Source organism: Vigna angularis, chromosome 2, assembly GCF_016808095.1.
Source record: "Vigna angularis cultivar LongXiaoDou No.4 chromosome 2, ASM1680809v1, whole genome shotgun sequence".
Taxonomy (NCBI): Eukaryota; Viridiplantae; Streptophyta; class Magnoliopsida; order Fabales; family Fabaceae; genus Vigna; species Vigna angularis.
Genome location: NC_068971.1, coordinates 44,919,427 through 44,937,877, shown reverse-complemented (window position 1 = coordinate 44,937,877; position 18,451 = coordinate 44,919,427). Strand labels below are relative to the sequence as shown.

The 18,451-nt window shown below is 33.7% G+C and overlaps 1 protein-coding gene across 1 annotated transcript; it reads left to right on the top strand.

Annotated features, from left to right (window-relative positions):
* Window positions 1-16,675: 16,675 nt before the first annotated feature.
* LOC108322371 (uncharacterized) lies at window positions 16,676-18,012 on the top strand. The gene is made up of 5 exons (XM_052872645.1): window positions 16,676-16,704; window positions 17,289-17,355; window positions 17,445-17,615; window positions 17,696-17,756; window positions 17,828-18,012. Exons 1-5 carry the CDS (start codon window positions 16,676-16,678, stop codon window positions 18,010-18,012), a joined length of 513 nt encoding a protein of 170 aa, XP_052728605.1.
* The last annotated feature ends 439 nt before the right edge of the window (window positions 18,013-18,451 follow it).

Genomic DNA, 18,451 nt, shown 5'->3' with positions numbered 1-18,451 from the left:
TTGACATGTCTCTCATCGTGGTGAACCAAAACTCTAGGAGGTCATACAATCACAAGCAATAGAAATCCCCTCGATTGTCTTTCAACTAAAAAAATGCCACATAAAATTATTACAAATATTAGAAAGGTGAGTTTATGCCTAACTCATCCCCACAAAACCGGCTTGTAAGGTGAGGTTTGCACCTCACTTATATATTATAATTTGGCCTTATCTCTAGGCGATGTGGGACTCTAACCATGGCTCTGATACCATATTAGAAAGGTGAGTTTATGCCTAACTTATCCCCACAAAACCGGCTTGTAAGGTGAGGTTTGCACCTCACTTATATATTATAATTTGGCCTTATCTCTAGGCGATGTGGGACTTCCAACACACCCCCTTGGCTCTAATCATGACTCTGATACCATATTAGAAATGTGAGTTTATGCCTAACTCATCCCCACAAGACTAGAGATAAGGTCAATTCTTAGTTTATAAGTGGATGCAAACCTCACCTTACAAGCCGGTTTTGTGGGGTTGAGTTAGGCTTAAAATCCACTACTAACATGGTATTAGAGCCATGGTTAGAGCCTATCCTAGCGAGTTCTAAGTGGGCATTATATTCTTCTCTTCCACCCGCAATCGGGCCGCTATCGGACCACCCAATTTCTACTATCACGCACGAGATGTCTATACCTCGACGTGAAGGGGGTGTGTTGGAAGTCCCACATCGACTAGAGATAAGGCCAAATGATAATATATAAGTGAGGTGCAAACCTCACCTTACAAGCCGGTTTTGTGGGGATGAGTTAGGCATAAACTCACTTTCTAATATGGTATCAGAGCTATGGTTAGAGCCTATCCTAGCGAGTTCTAAGTGGGCATTCTATTCTTCTCTTCCACCCGCAATCGGGCCGCTATCGGACCACCCAATTTCTACTATCACGCACGAGATGTCTATACCTCGGCGTGAAGGGGGTGTGTTGGAAGTCCCACATCGACTAGAGATAAGGCCAAATGATAATATATAATTGAGGTGCAAACCTCACCTTACAAGCCGGTTTTGTGGGGATGAGTTAAGCATAAACTCACCTTTCTAATAACAAATAATTTAATTTACGAGTAACAAAACCTTCTCTTTTAAAATTACAGAAAGCAAAAGTATAACCCTATAAAACAAAAGTAATTTTTTTATTAAGCATAACAAAAAGCTCCATATATTTCCCGAAAAAAGTGCTGAATTTCAATAATTGAGGACAATATTTAACCACGTTTGACCAATGACGATAACAGGGGAAATTTGTTAAAAAAAAGAAGTCAAGTCTAGTTGTTGTTATATTATACTAAAGCAATGTAATAGCGACATGAATGCTTGAAGTATGAAAGCTGAAAGCTTACTAATTGTTGTGTTAAATAAAAAACATTGTTTTGCTGTATAATATACATAAATCGAATTATTGTTGCCATGTTTGAATCAGTGTTAGATATTTCTATTAATCTTTCAGTTGACAAACAAGATGCTTTATCACATGCCAACTATTTTAACTTTTACTTAATTTTGTAATAATGGTTTGTTCCATATATGTCTGTGTATATATAATTGTTGTAAACTTAGTTTTGTACTAAAAGATAATTGAGAGAAGCATAAGAAAGAAGTGATTCGAATTGGATAAATTGACAAGACGACGGGCATGTGGCATAGACATATGTGGTGTGCTACAAGCTCGCAGGAAAAACAGTGAAAGATCATGCAAACAGCTAAGCTAAGATCAATTTTTTGGTTTTACTTTATTGACAAAGCTTTTCCAGATTCATATAAATATATTTTTTTTCTTGTTAATATTATTATTCTTCTTGTGATGATTGTTGTTACTGTTACCCATGATTGGTGACAGGCAATACTCCAATAGAATACATAGCCAGAATGTGTTCATACTCTGATGAAAGATTCATTGATTATTGTCATGTACGTATGCTCCACAGTGCTTATTTGTTGAAACTTGAGAGTTAAACTTGTTTATCTGCTTTGGATCAATCAGTTCAGATGAATATGCAGTTTCCTTCAACCAATCTGATAGTTTCTTTTTCCAACCATGAACAATCTTGTCTAATTATAAACTAAGGAAAATCGTTTTCATCCTTGACGCGTAGCCATATATAATAATATATTATTCATATTCTTTTTCTTGAAGTGAATTATACATTTCTTTGCTTTAGAGTAATTACTCAACTCCTCTCCCGTCAATTTATCACTTATTGCTCCAACTACATTTTATTGTTAAGAAATCATGTATATTTAAACATTTTCATATATCCTTCACCTTTGTAACATTTTAAAATAATCAATGTTATTTTCAAAGTTCAATTAATTATTCTTTATTGTTTATATCGTACCATTCACTTAATCTTTGGTTAATTTACACATATGTTTACTGTGAAGTAGAAATGAAAAAGAGAGAGGATAAAATAGAAAATCGATCATAAATACTTTATTGAAATCAATCAAATTTATTGTATTTCTTAACTTAAAAAAAACTTACAAAATGTTGAGGGGTATTTTTTTATTTTTATAAATAGGCTGGAAAAAGTTTCATTAAAAATAATGAATAAAATAAGTAAGGATGATATCACTAATTACATTGATCGGATAATAAATAGTTGTCATGATTAATTTATTTTCAATTTTATTAGTGTGAGGAAGGAATATTTTAATGAAGATAATTTGAGAAACTTTTTTCCTACCAACTGTAAGGACCTAAGAATATAGGGCACTTGGGTCTTATGTTGAGGCAGCTGACCCATGAAACTAAGGACATCATGATCTTAGATGAGACCTTTAAAAAATCTGAGTTCAGTAGCCAACTTTTCTTTCTCTTTCTAGAACTCTTATTTTCCCTAACCTTACTCTACATTTTCTTTATCCTTACACAAATTTCAACCGTTGCATTGATAAATAGGTGGTGTTCTTTCGTTCACGGAGTTGAGAGCTTCGCAACCATTCGATTAGATTCTCGTTCTTCAACGGGTAAGTCGTTTCCCCTTTTTTCCTCCTCTTTTGGGAACTTAGGGCATGTGCCTAAAAACCTTTTCCTTCATATTTTTGTCAAACTTAGTTCTAAATAGTTGTTCCATCACCCATTGGGTGGTTTGTAGGGTTTGATTGGGCTCTCTTTGAGTTGGGCACTCTTGAATCAAGTTGTGAGCTTAGTTGTGAAACCCTAAGGTAAGAAAAGCTAGAATACTTCTTTAAATTGCTTGCATGAAGTGTATATATATTGGATTCTAAATTGGTGCACTGTTTGGAGTTGTATTTTGTTTTGAGCATGTTGTATTGTATGTGTTGATATGTGAAATCCATGAAACTGTGTTGAGCTGTTTGGAATTGATTTGGATGGGTTTGAATTTCTATAATTGACCAATTGGAAGCGATTTAAGTGTGAAATCTGGTATATTTTTGGTTGGATAGAAATTTGGAGTTTTGTGGTTTTTAGGTCACTTTGAGAGGAAGTAAGGTAGTGATTTTAGGCATTTGGGGTCTAAAGCGCAACTGGGTTGTTGGGGCAGTCTTACCACTATAATGTGACTTGTTTTAGTCACTAAATTGATCAAACTAGGTGCAAAGCCGTGGGATTGGATTTTGAATCCCTAAGTTGGGAAAATTAGTGTTTTAGAGTTGAATTTGAGTCTTAATCACTTTAGAATGGTAGTATGAATGTTTAGAATCATTTAGATAAGTTTAATTAAGTATAAAACAAGAATTAAGGGTGTTAGAAGTTGATAAAAATGGTTAAAAATAGTCAAGGGGAGTTCTGTAATGATTCTACATAATTCTGCAAAATTATGCAGAACACTGCAATTGACCGTTCGGTCTTGATGGTGCTCGGTCTCAAGTAGCGCTCGGTCATAGGTAGCGTTCGGTCTTAGTGGGTGGTCTTGGTAACGTTCGGTCTTAGTGGGTGGTCTTTTTAATCTCTTTGGCAAGTGCACCAAATCGTTCAAGTAATAAATCGTGGTAAGACCAGGTATCGTTTTCCCAAGAGACTCGTAATACTATAAAATTGTGCGATTAACAACTCATCTAGACTTAAGAACAACTCATCATTTAAGAATATGTGCAAAAAGATAAATTCACAAGTAATTACAAGGTTGGACTTTGGTATTGAAGGCACTTGGAAATGGAAAAGACTAGAAATGGTATGAAATGACATTGCTAAGGTTAGTTTTCACCAATGCACTCTTGTGTATAACCAATTTCATCTCCTCTCTATTAATTTACTAAAGTCAATCCACTAAAACACTCTAGCCCTAATCCCTTAGGTGAAAGAGCCTAGGTTTTCCTTATCAAACTCCAATCCCTTGGACAATCTAACAAGCAAACCCGCATTAAGAACTAGGATCTAAGACAACATGTGAATCATATCACATCCCTGGCTCAATGACCCATAAGAAATCTTGTTTCAGTTCAAGATTTCATATCCCATCCCTGGCTCAATGAAACCCCAAAATCAAGTCATGAACGTTCCCATTACATGCAAGCTTTAAGATCGGAAACAAGAATACTAGTAATAGATAGAAAAGGCATTTATAATACGAAACAATCATTCATTACACAAGAGTTCATAGGCTACATCTAACCCTAACAAGATGAATCTGGTTCTCCATTTCCATGGAGAATCCTAAAGCTTACAAACATGGAAGATGGAAGAAGAAGGAGACCCAAAGGAAGAGGAGGAGATGTTCCCACAAGCTCCTCGCGCCCTCCCTGAGCTCCAGACGTGAAATTGTGCCTCCAAAGAACCAAAGACCCTTTTTTCTTTCTGCCTCGTGAGTATATATACTGTCCGAATTCTCACTTAAGCTAAATTATTCTCGCTTAAGCGAGAATAAACTTCTTGGAGAAGATAGTCATTCTCGCTTAAGCTAAATTATTCTCGCTTAAGCGAAAATGACTTTTAAATCAATGACTTCCTGGATCACCAAGGCTCTTCAATGTAATGGAGGATCTTCCTAACATCGAAATAGATCAAAAAAACAAGGGATTAGAGTATTATTTACATAATGTAGCTCAAAATATAGATAAATACTAAAACTAATTAAAAGAGAGGATTTAAGCAAGTAATAAGCTAAAGAAGAGTTGATTTTGCTACTAAAATGATGCTTAGATAATGGTAAGAATTAGCATTATCAGGTAACGTTCGGTCTTAGTGGTGGTCTTGATAGCATTCGGCTAAGGCTCTAGGTGTTCGGTCAAGGCTCTAGGTGTTCGGCCAGGGCTTTAGGTGTTCGGTCAAGGCTCTAAGCGTTCAACCAAGGCTCTAAGCATTCGGCCAAGGTTCTAAGTGTTCGGCCAAAGCTCTAGGTGTTCAGCCATAGCTCATATCGTTCGGCCAAAGCTCTCAGTGCTCGGCCAAAGCTCATAGCGTTCGGTTCAAGCTCATTTGCTCTTGTTTTGGTTTGAATTAAGTGTGCAGAATGATTGAAGTGCATAGTATGATCGTGGTAATGTTATTATACTAAAAGTATGTGAATGTATGAGACATGTTTGGTGGTTGAATGTAACAAGCATGTGTAATGTACGTAATTCCATGGATCTCAAGGGAGGTCACATGGTGGTGCCCTATGTGTAATGGACGTAATTCCATGGCCTCAAGGTGAGGATTCATGGTGGTGCCCTCAGTGTTTGGATTGAATGCATGGTAGCTCAGTTTTGGGGGTTTCCTGACACTCCAATGGTCTTTCATTCTCAAGTAGAGAGGATTGATCCATGTGGTGAGGATTGATCCATGTGGTGAGGAGGTCCTAGTCTTGGGTGCTTCCAGTATGGCCCAAGGTGAGTGATAACGGACTAACCTCGTGAGTGTGGTAGGGTGAAACCCATTGGCAATGGCTTTGCAAAGCAGTAGAGGCCACCACGAGTGCATAACCCGCCAAAGCTCGACAATCATTCTAGTCTGAACGAGTCAAGTTTAAGTGCAACAAGTCAAGTTTGTGTAGTGTAGTGTATCTGTCTTACTTGCATGTTTTCTGTGACTGCTATAACATGATTTTTATATCTAGCTCACCCTTGCTTGTGTGTTTGTGTTTGCTTAGGCATGATTTTCTTTTGCAATGATCATCCACTTGGATGTGAGCAGAGGCGGATAAAGTGCCTCTGGAGCAGGCTTTGGAGGAAGACAATGTTGCTGCTTAGTTTCATTATAATTTAAGTGCTTTCTTATCTTTCAAAACACTCTAGTATGTTAAGTTTTAAATTCTGAAGATATTTTGAAGATGACTCTAATCCTAATTACTCCTTACTACTTTTCTATATTATGCATGATGACGTTTTTATTATATATGTTTTCTATATAATCAGGATGTTACGCCAACCTTTCTTAATTAGGATTCTTTTCTATTAATGTCAATTGAAAAAAATGTTCACTCAACATTGATAAAAAATGTTGATAAAAGAAAATCCAATAATAAACATGAGAAAAATAAAAAAAAAATAGCTTTGATCAACGTCAACTTAGATAGTTATGTTCGATATCAAATAAAAATAATATCAATCAAGAAAAAACTTATAAATATCTCTAAGACAATTGAAATAATTTTTAATTAGATCTATTTAAATTTAATGTATTTGAATATATATAAAGAATTGTAAAATTCCTGGTTAATTGTTAACAATTTTTTTTATACAGGATCTCTTCTTCAGAGAGATAAAGTACGTCTAAGACCACAAACTATTATAATAATGTAATAATCGCATATATTTTTTAGATGTTATTGGTAATAGCATTTTTCTAAAAAAGACATGTGAAATTTTAATATAAAAAATTAAGAATAGAGTGAAATGTCATAATTTAATTTGTTAGGGAAGAAGAGTGTATATTTCAATATAGGAGGGCAGGACAACTTAACGTACGTAATACTCGCATCTTTAGTAGATATGAGACATTAGTTGTTCTTTTAATATATTTTAAATATATAAAAAACACCCTGAAATAATTTGAAAGTAAATATATATATCTTTACTCGAATTTAGAAGAGTATATACTAAGAAATACCAATATTTTAAAAATACATATATAAAGAAATAGATTAAAATCCTATTTTGATTCTCCAATTTTTATAAAAATATTTAATTGAATTCCTATATTTTATTTAATTCAATTTAATCTTCTGATTTTTTAAGATAATTAAATTAAGTCATTTATATTATATTGATATTTAAATTTATATATCAAATTACTCAACTTAGATTTAACGAAAATAACATAATTGAATCATTTTAAAAAATTATAGATTAAATTGAATTAAATAAAAAATAGAAATATAATTAAATTTTTTATAAGAATTAAAATAATATTTAGAAAAAAAATAATATGTGCATAAATGTATTTAAATTTAAATATAAGAAGAAAGTAGTTTTTTCGACTTGAACTTTCAAGGAAGGATATCTAAATTCGTATTACAATTTTATACATAAAAGCCAGTTTATAGTTTTTTTAAAAAAAATAATAAATTAGGACAATTTCAATGCGATAGGAAACCGTCTATAGCTGTTCACTTTCAACTAAAAATATTTTTCTAATGCAGATTACTCAAAAAAAAAATCATAAATGGATTAAAATGGCTCATTTTGACTTCCACTGATAATATTATAGATTCAGAAAATAAAAAAGACAAACAAGAAACTTACATCTCCTAATTTCAAATTAATAGTGATACAAAATTTATTAGTATAAGTAATAAACATACTTTTGCACACATTTTAGAGGATTCAACCCAATTCCACCTGGTTTTAATAAACTGATTTTAAAAAAATTAATATTTTAGTATGACCTTTTAAAATTGGTTCTGATTTTTTGTCCGACTTGACTATAAGATTTTATAAACTAAGTTAAAAAAACTAATATTTTAGTCTCACCTTTTAAAATGGGTTGTGATTTTTCTTTTTTACAAAATTGACAATAAGTTTGGTCTAGAGACCTATAGATCATTCTCGAGCTAATTAAATTAAGAAAAAAATATAACTTATTCATACAAAATATTTTAAAACATTTTAAATATTTAAAACATACAGGTTATAGCAATAGATCAGTACCCACTTATTAGCGTAAATAGTGACAACATTACTATTAATCAACCTCGGATTATGATTAGTTATCAACCTAATGGTGATGATTAAAACAGATAGTTTCCTCGATAATCTTATGTACCTAAGACATAAAGGAACAATTAACCAAATATAATGTATCAATTTCATCCATTTTTTGTGTGGCTCAGATCATAATTCATTTTGGTAATAAAGTATTTGAAGAAAAAACGTATAAATTTTTTTTTGAAATCTATGAATAAGTTTAAGTTTATATTATATTAAGTATTATGAAAGAAAAAATGTATAAATTTTTCATAAGAAAACAGGAATGTTTACGATCTTTGTTAAGACAAGGATTCCGTTTCTTGAAAACCGAGTAATCGGAAGACATGTATCTGCTTGAACAATGCATTTGGAATGCGATGTGTGGGAAGATAGCAATAAAAAATAGCGGCGAATTCCTTTTCCGTGGTTAAAAATGAGCCCTTGTTGAAAGAAAGCGTTGCAAATGAACGTGGCAGCTGCAGTTCAATCATTAACATTTAGAAGCTAATTGCTTCTGCAATCCAATGAGTGACAGCGTTTTGGTCCATTTAAGAATTTTCCATTAGTGAAGTTTGATGGGAAGCATAAGATGACAGTGCAACCACATTGAAAATTCCGTAACATCTCCAACCGAAGACCGTCACCCCCAACACGTCCTTTTTTATACTTCAAGTCTTCAACCGTTCAAACTTCAAAGTTCTTCAATCGCAAGTTTTCAGTTCAGTTCATGTTCCCAAATGTAATAGAAAGCTCACCTCCAACTAATTATTTATATCCTTAAAACTTCAACAAATCCTAGATCCATTTAACCGCCTTCGACATTCATGCTTATGCTATTCTTTTTCTTATCTGTTGCTCTCAATCTCTGCACACCTAAAAATATATTATCAAAATTAAAACAATATATCATTCAGTGACTTTTTTTCTAATCTTAATTAGTAATTTTACAAATATAATAACATTTTGAATGTATTTTAGAAATGTTTGTGGCTTTGAAAATAGAATTGAATACCAATATATGTATATATATCATTTTTAGTTTTCTATTTATTCTTACCTACTCCATGGTTGAGTTTTTTATATTAAAATCAATTTTACTTACAATACAATAAAATTATATATTATTAATTAATATAATTTGTTGATAATAACAAAAACTTGTTAATAAATTGAGTTTTATCGATGGATCTTGAAATTTATTGATTGTTATTGATAAATGTAAATTTATTGATAATTATTAATACATTTAGTCATCGATAAAATTATTGGTGGTCATCGATAAAATTATTGGTGGTCATCGATAAAATTATTGGTAAATGTCACGATTGAGTTTTTTCTTTTCTGTTTTCTTCTTTATTTATCTTTTTTATTTTCTAATTTTTTTTCAACGCATTGTTGTCTTTGACTCTTTATCTTCCTTACCTTTCTTCTTTTTTTCTCTTTCTCTTGCTCTAACTCCAACCACTATCATCATACGTTGACATATCTTTTCTTCTTCTTTATTCCCTTATTCCACTCGTCTCTCCTTACTATGTAAAAAGATGAAAATTTTGTTACTCATTTTATCAATAAAAGAATTATTTGATAATAGAAATTATAAATTATCAATAACATTATATCAATGGAATTGATCGTCAGATAAATTACTAACAAAAATATCCGTCAATATTATAAATTCTAATTTATTAATGAATCTTAATGGATTAATTATTGAAAAAAATATTAATAAATAATTTTTAAATTCTAAAATTCGTCAATAAATTTAATAATTACAAAAATTCTTAATAGTTTTAAATATTTTTTTTAAAGATGAAAACGATTAATCTTTTGAATTGTATTAACATGTGTATTTATAATAACTTCACTTTTATATGACTTTAACTTGCTTAGAGGTTAATGTAATGATTTAAATCTTATGTGTTAGACTTATAACCATCTCACACAAACCATATAATGAACGATAACTTCTTAGATTTGGTGGAAAACAATATTTATTCTAAAACAAAGTTTGATATGAATAGACTTTCCTCTCATCTCTATTATATTCTACAAAAGAGACTTCTAATTGGGAGAAAGGTTATAAATGAAGTCAAAATATTAGATAGATGGCAATAAGAGAAAAAAAAAGTTTAAAAAGATTACGAAATTTATAAAATAAAACTACGATTTAGATTTCCAATTTACATAATAACCTTAACTTCAAATTTTAATATTTATTCTCATGAAAATCATATCTACTCGACATGTCTTAAAATAATAATAATAATAATAATAATAATAATTATTATTATTATTACTATTATTATAATTATAATATCAACAACATAATTTGTAAATTACAATTAAATCCATTAAATTATACACTAAATATTGTTTATTGTTAATAATTAAGGTTTTTTTATACGAATAAATTAAAGATATAAAGCTTTTGTAATTAATAGGAAAATTATTAATTATAATTAAGATATATTATTTTAAATTTTTTAATTTGATAAATTTTATAAAATATATAAATTATTAAATTTAAAATTAAATTAAATAATAGTTAAAGAAAAGGTAACAAAAAATGAAAAGCACGATATATGAGAAGCAATATGTTTAGTTAATAAAAGTATAGTAATTCTAAACACTTGTATTGATGAAAGTTAAGGTGAGCTAGAATAAATTATTATTTTTTTACATTTATATTCACAAGTTTATGTATAAATAAAGTTTGAAATATAATAAATTCTAAGATTGAAGGTCGAGATACGTTATTATATTACTATTAAAGAGAATTATGAAGTGGGTTCAATTTTTTAAGTGGTGTAAAAGTATTATTTTTTCTATTTTAATTCACCAAGTTTAAAGTACCATAGTACATTGGAATCCATTGTCGTTTTAAGACGTGCAATGCAATACATCGGAGAGAGTATGCTTAGATTTCCAAAATAAAAAAAGGGTAAATAGAATTGAATGAGTTTAATGTTCATCATTCAATTCATGGACATCGGAATAAGAAAAATCATGTTTCCACATCTATAAATCTAGTAAAGCGAGTACAAATAGTAAACACTTCAAAATCTTCTCTGAGAGTGTTATTGGGTTGGGCTTCCAATTGTACATTTTAAAAGTCCAAAGGATATTTCTTTTTGCACCCATGTCTTCCACTTGAGTTTTATATTTCCAAATGAAGAATATTTTGGAATACGAACAGCCATGTTTTCAACTCTATAAATCAAGAACAGTGATTGCAAATGGTTTGTGTCCCCAAGTTTAAACTGAAAAATCATGTCTGGAAATATGAGAGGAAAGAACAAGGTTATTGAGCCTAAAGGTGAACATGAAAAACAGGATTCTGTGACAGAACTGAAGCTTCCTTTTGAGAAACTGAACCTGGGACCACGGAAGAAGTTGCTTGTTATGAACCTTAATGGCTTACTGATGCATAGGGTTCATCGTCGTGATCTATGTAAGGTATCAATGTCTCGCTCCCCTGATGGGGTCTATGGAAGTTTCCTTGGTATGTAAATATACAACTTCAAACCTATGTAATATTATCAATCACACCAGTTACTTTAAATGTACAAGTTGTTCATATCATTTTTAGTGAACAATCTAAACATGATTATTATTGTAGTTTTCAAGAGACCTTTTTGTGAAGAGTTTATGAAATTACAATAGAAACAGAGAATGAATTAAAAATAAACTCTGGAATGGATAGTTTTATTGTAATCAAAATATGACAGAGGTCTGATATGGGTATTTCATAGTGAACAAAAGGAAATTGAACAATATAGTGAAATGTATTCAGCCAATAATGGAAGCATCCCAATAGCCATCTCACAATGGATTAACCTGGTTCATTCATAGAAGAAGAATTTCAGAAGGAGAGATTGTACAGTAAGAAGAAGGGGAATAACAGAATTGGTCAGAGAGAACATACCACACGCATATCCCCTTAGAGCACGTAATCCTTCATAAATATATTCTCTCTCTTACGCCTCATGCTTTTCCTGCTCCCTTTTCCTTGTGGATCACCTGCCAAATGATTTTCTGGTATGACAGACCTGTCCCCCACATCCAGCTCAGCATTTGTTAGACTTTCATTTTTCTCACCCGTTACAATACTCCTCCCATTGAACCTTGTCCTCAAGGTTGAATTCTGGAAAAGACTGTTGTATCTCAGCTACATCCTCCCAAGTGGCATCAGTGGTATCCAAGGAATCCCATTGAATTAAAATTTGAGGAATCAGTTGAGACTGTCGTATAATGGTTCTAGATTCCAAAATTTTCAAAGGATGAACAACTGGACCAATATCAGTGGTAGTCAAAGGCAAAGGCAAATAAGTTCGTGAAGGATTACCCTGAAAAGCCTTAAGCAAGGAGACATGGAACACAGGGTGAATTCTTGCAGTAGTAGGCAACCTAAGTCTATAAGCAACATTTCCAATTTTTTCCACCACTTCAAACGGACCAAAATACCGCATACTTAATTTCTGATTTTTCCTTAAAGCAACAGAATGTTGTCTATAAGGTTGTAGTTTGACTAAGACCAATTCTCCTACTGCAAAGTGTATATCCCTTCGTCTTTTATCAGCTTGTTGTTTCATATACTGTTAAGCCTTAAGTAGATTTGTTTTCAATTGCTGCAGGAGTGTATCACGAGCTTGTAGCATATCTTGTACAGAAACAGGATCTGTAGAAGCAATTTCATACCTTATAACCGTTGGAGGGTCTCTCCCATATAAATCCTTGAAAGGGGACATACCAATACTCTGGTGCAAGGAAGAATTGTACCAAAATTGAGCCCAAGGAAGCATATAATACCATCCTTTTGGATTTTCAAAAACGAAACATCGAAGATACATTTCTAATGTTTTATTCAAAACCTCGGTCTGTCCATCTGACTGTGGATGGTATGAGGAACTCATAGCAAGTGTAGTACCTTGAGCTTTGAAAAGATGTTGCCAAAATGAACTAATGAAAACTCTGTCCCTGTCAGAGACTATGGAACGAGGGATACCATACAGCTTAACTATGTTGTTAATAAAAACTTCAGCAACTGTCTTACTTGTATATTGTGCCTTAAGTGGAATGAAATGACCAAACTTGGAAAGTCGGTCAACTACTACCATAATTGTGGAAAACCCATGTGACAAGGGCAAGCAAGTAATGAAATCCATTGCTATGTCATCCCACACATGTAATGGAATTGGCAAGGGCTGTAATAACCCCGCAGGTAAAGCTTGCTGTACTTTAGCTTGTTGGCAAATTTGGCATTCCCGCACAAATTTTCTAATCCTCTGTTGCATGGCAGGCCAAAAAAATTGGGAAGAAATTCTAGCCATTGTTTTGGCAACTCCAGCATGTCCTCCGATCTTGGAAGAATGAAATTCCAAGAGCACCTGATTGATAATATCATCATCCTCTGGCAGCATTATACGACCCTTCCAAATCAATAATCCATCCTTGATTAAATATTCTGGAGACTTCAACTTATCAGCCAAACACTGATCATATAAATCCTTCAACCGTCTATCCTGTTGAGATACTGCAGCCACCTTTTTTAGCCATTGACTAGTTGGTTCTGACCATGCCATCATAATACTTCTAGATAATGCATCGGCGGGAACATTCTCTTTTCCCGGTTTATATTGGATTGTAAAATCAAAACCCAAAAACTTTGGTAACCATTGTTGCTGTTCCGGAGTCTGCAAACGTTGCTCTACTAATTCCTTTAAGCTCTTTTGATCTGTTTGAATAATAAACTTGTGGCCCAACAAATAATGTCGAAATTTGGCCAAGGCCTCGGTGATCGCGTAAAATTCTCGAGTATATGCAGACTGCTTTTGCATTCTCGTAGACAATTTCTTAGAGAAATAAGCAACGGGATGATTACCTTGACTTAAAACTGCTCCTACCCCCAACCCAGAAGCATCTGTTTCCAGAACAAAAGGAACCGAAAAATTTAGTAGTGCCAAGACCGGTGCTGTAGTGAGTGCTTCCTTCAATTGGATAAAGGCCATGGTTGCTGCTTCAATCCATTTAAAGGCATTTTTCTTCAACAATTCTGTTAGTGGAGCAGCTATTTGGGCATACCCTTTAACAAATCGCCGGTAATACCTAGTGAAACCAAGGAACCCACGCAGTTGTTTCAAGTTACTGGGTCGTGGCCACAATTTGACAGCTTCTACCTTGTTATCATCCATGGCAACCCCAGATCCAGAAATGGTGTGACCAAGATAATCAATTTCTTCAACGCCAAATGAACATTTGGAAAACCGTGCATACAACTGGTGCTGCTGTAAAATCTTCAAAACCACCTCTAAATGATACACATGGTCCTTGAATGAAGAACTATATACAAGGATATCATCGAAAAAAACAACAAATTTTCTCAATAATCCTTGAAAAATATGATTCATAAGACTTTGAAAAGTGGCTGGAGCATTTGTTAATCCAAAGGGCATGACAAGCCATTCGAAATGTCCATGATGTGTACGAAAAGCGGTTTTGTAACGATCCTGCGGGTTCAACAAGATTTGATGATACCCTGATCTCAAATCTAACTTAGAAAAAATCATGGCACCAAAAAGTTCATCAATCAGCTCATCCACAGTTGGTATTGGAAAACTGTCCTTTATAGTAATTGCATTCAATGCTCTATAATCAGTGCAAACTCGCCAAGAACCATCTTTCTTTTTCACAAGTATAATTGGTGAAGAAAAAGGGCTCTTACTTGGTTGTATAATCCCTTCCTGAAGCATATCAGTAACAAGCCGTTCAATCTCTTCTTTTTGACTATGAGGATAGCGATATGGTTTCACCTTCACCGGAGTTGATCCTTCCATTAATGGAATAGAATGGTCATGTGCACGAGGAGGAGGCAAATTGGAAGGTGTATGGAATACAGAAGCATAAGTGCGCAACAGTAAAGCAATTTCAGGGTCTATATTAGATGGTAACTCTGTCAAAGGCAAAGAGTGCACATTAGTATCCACCATTTGCATGCTATAAACCTCGGCAATGGAATTTGTGTGGACCATCCTGCGGATATGATGCAATTGAGCCTGCAGCGGAACATAATCAACATCTCCTTGTAATGTTACAAATTTACCTTGATACAAAAATTTTAAATTCAAGGATTCATAATCGGCTACATGGGGACCTAAGGTTTTCAACCAGTTAACTCCCAGAATTAGATCAGCCCCTGAAATTGGAAGTAAATAGACAGGTATGTGAAATAAATGCCCTTGAGCATGGAGGGCCAATTTCTGAATGAAACCCTCAGCTGCCATATAATTTCCATTGCCGACCATGACTTTGAACATGGGTGCTGGTTCCACCGGAAGCTTCAAGAATTTTGCTAGGCGAGGTTGCAAAAAATTATCTGAACTCCCTCCATCCACCAAAACCGTAACAGGTAGCTTATCAATGTAAGCTAAAAATCTAATTGTACCCACCCCCACTCCACCTTTAAGAGCATTCAGAGATAAATGATGGTCATCAATCGCAATATCTTCATTAACAACCTGCTGATCAATATCTGGTGGCGGCTCATAATCAGGATCCAACGAGTCATCCTCCAAATTCAAAAACAAGTACTGTCTATTTGGACACTTGTGGTTAAAAGTAAATTTGTCATCACAAAAATAACATAATCCCTTTTCTCTGCGAAGTTGCATTTCCGCTGGACTAATTCTTCTGACATTACTATTGATCAAAGGTGGAATTGTAGGTTTTGGTAATAATGGTGGAAGAGATGGTTTAACCCCAAATTTTAGAGGTTGCTGTGACGTATGCAAACTCGTTGAAGACAATGGAGAATATCGTCTAACAGGCACATGATTAAATTTAACTGTGGGGAAGTATCGTTCCTCGTATAACTTTGCCAAAGCTACTGCTCGCAACAAAGAAGTAGGAGTTTGAACCACCACATCACGTCTAATCTCAGCATTTAATCCACTCAAAAAACAATTTAATAAAGCTTCATCAGATAACCCCATGGATCTATTCGCCAACGACATAAACTTCAAGTAATAATCAGAAACTGTGCTAGTTTGGCTTAATTTAAAGAGCTCTGCCATTGGACAATCAAAAGGAGAGGGTCCAAACTGAGATTCCAAAGCGCGCTTCAATTCTGTCCATGTTTGCACCGCAGATAACCTTTGCAGCATTTGAAACCAAGGCACTACATCTTTTTCGAAATGCATTGCAGCAATTTCGACTCTCTCCGCATCCGGCGTGTGGTGATAGTTAAAGAACTTTTCAGCCTTAAAAATCCACTCTAACACTGATGATTGACCATCGAAATGGGGGAATCCCAAGGATATGTCCTTAACCGGTAGCGCAACCTGCAACGGAGTTGCTCCCGAAGTGGCACCATGAAACTGAGATTGCGATTTCACGATTAACTCTAACGATTGTTGAAGTTGATCCATACGAGCTTGTGCATCAGCCTGAACTTGTTGAGTATGAGCCCGTTGTTCCCTGTCACGAATTTCAAGAAGATCCATAAGTTTGCGAAGTTCATCGGAATGACTACGTACTTTTGCCTGTAGGTCCTTCAAACGGGTGTTCTCAGCCATGGCGTCAATGAAAGCACCAATGAAACAGTAACAAAAACAACCCCACAATAGAAACAGAGAATGAATTAAAAATAAACTCTGGAATGGATAGTTTTATTGTAATCAAAATATGACAGAGGTTTGATATGGGTATTTCATAGTGAACAAAAGGAAACTGAACAATATAGTGAAAGGTATTCAGCCAATAATGGAAGCATCCCAATAGCCATCTCACAATGGATTAACCTGGTTCATTCATAGAAGAAGAATTTCAGAAGGAGAGATTGTACAGTAAGAAGAAGGGGAATAACATAATTGGTTAGAGAGAACACACCACACGCATATCCCCCTAGAGCACGTAATCCTTCATAAATATATTATCTCTCTTACGCCTCATGCTTTTCCTACTCCCTTTTCCTTGTGGATCACCTGCCAAATGATTTTCTGGTATGACAGACCTGTCCCCCACATCCAGCTCAGCATTTGTTAGACTTTCATTTTTCTCACCCGTTACATTGGCATTTGGTCTTCTGCAATGGAGTAAGTGAATGCTTTTTTATATATATATTTTTTTCCTTTAAACCTATTGCGTTTTTATGTTTTAATGGTACTATTTTTTCCTATGTGAATAGACATAACATGGAGGCTGCATTAGCTATTGCCATTGGATCTATGAGAAAAAATATCTCATTTAAGTTGGTGAGTATATATATTTTTTGCATGATTAACTAAGGTAGTCATTCTTTTTGTCTCTTTTTTTCTCATAAATGGTTTGTAAACTTGTTTAGGATCAATGTCATTGTACTGAATCTGGGTACCAATCCTTGGAAAAAAGTACCAAGCCTCTTTTTTTCAAGGAATTCAATAAAATGTGGGGAAAATCGAAGAAAAGTGGGCCTTTTAATGTCTCAAATACTCTGCTGATTGATGACAAACCCTACAAAGCTTTTCTCAATCCTGTAAGTAGAAGGAATTCGTTTTTTTTACTGAACTTTTTGAATTAAGATTTGACTATTGTAATATTTGTTCATGAATACAGGATAATACAGCAATTTTCCCTGAATCTTATGATGTGAATGATGTTACTGATAGAGGACTTGGTAAGAATATACGTTTCATATCTAAATAATTGGTTTGTTCATTCTGTAATTTTGTTGTGTTGTAATTCTAGATCCAAGACGTGAGCTGTGTTCGTATCTGGAAGCTGTTTCTAATGCTCGTGATGTTCCTTCTTATGTGAAGGATCATCTGTTTGGACAACTTCCTATTACATCTGCTCATCCTGACTGGAAATTTTATTCTGAAGTCAAACAATCTCTGCTTAAAAAGCGTGCACCAAAGATAGTTTTCGGATAAAGAAGTTAAGCACTTCATCATTTTGTGCTCTTCCTTGCTTTTATAATATCAAGTAACATTTGTGATAGTAACATACTGGTCTAAAACAAGAAATAGCATAGAGGTAGTAATTTGTGGTTACCTAATTACTCTGCAGAGTTTGAATTATGTGTGATTCTGGAACCTTGTGATGCAATATATGCTTGTTCTGTTAGGAACGTGTTATTTTGAATTAAGAATAAACCTGTATGTATGCAATGAAATGCCTACTCTGATCAGTCAATACTCTATTTTGGGATATTTTATAAACTGTTTGGTGTTTCACGTGGTTAAGTAGGTCTGATGTGCATTTATAGATGAATGGGCATGTGTTTAGAGTTAAATAGGAATGATTGTATGGACTGAAATAAGTTGAATTGAATCTGGTTAGGCTCTACATGAACATGATAACGCAGTAACC

Bases quoted from the DNA above. Each gene is read 5' to 3' on its own strand.
- LOC108322371 (XM_052872645.1), top strand. From the start codon at position 16,676: ATGGCGTCAATGAAAGCACCAATGAAACA. The intron at 16,705-17,288 runs GTAACAAAAACA...CTATGTGAATAG, and splicing joins ATGAAAGCACCAATGAAACA to ACATAACATGGAGGCTGCAT. The intron at 17,616-17,695 runs GTAAGTAGAAGG...TCATGAATACAG, and splicing joins ACAAAGCTTTTCTCAATCCT to GATAATACAGCAATTTTCCC.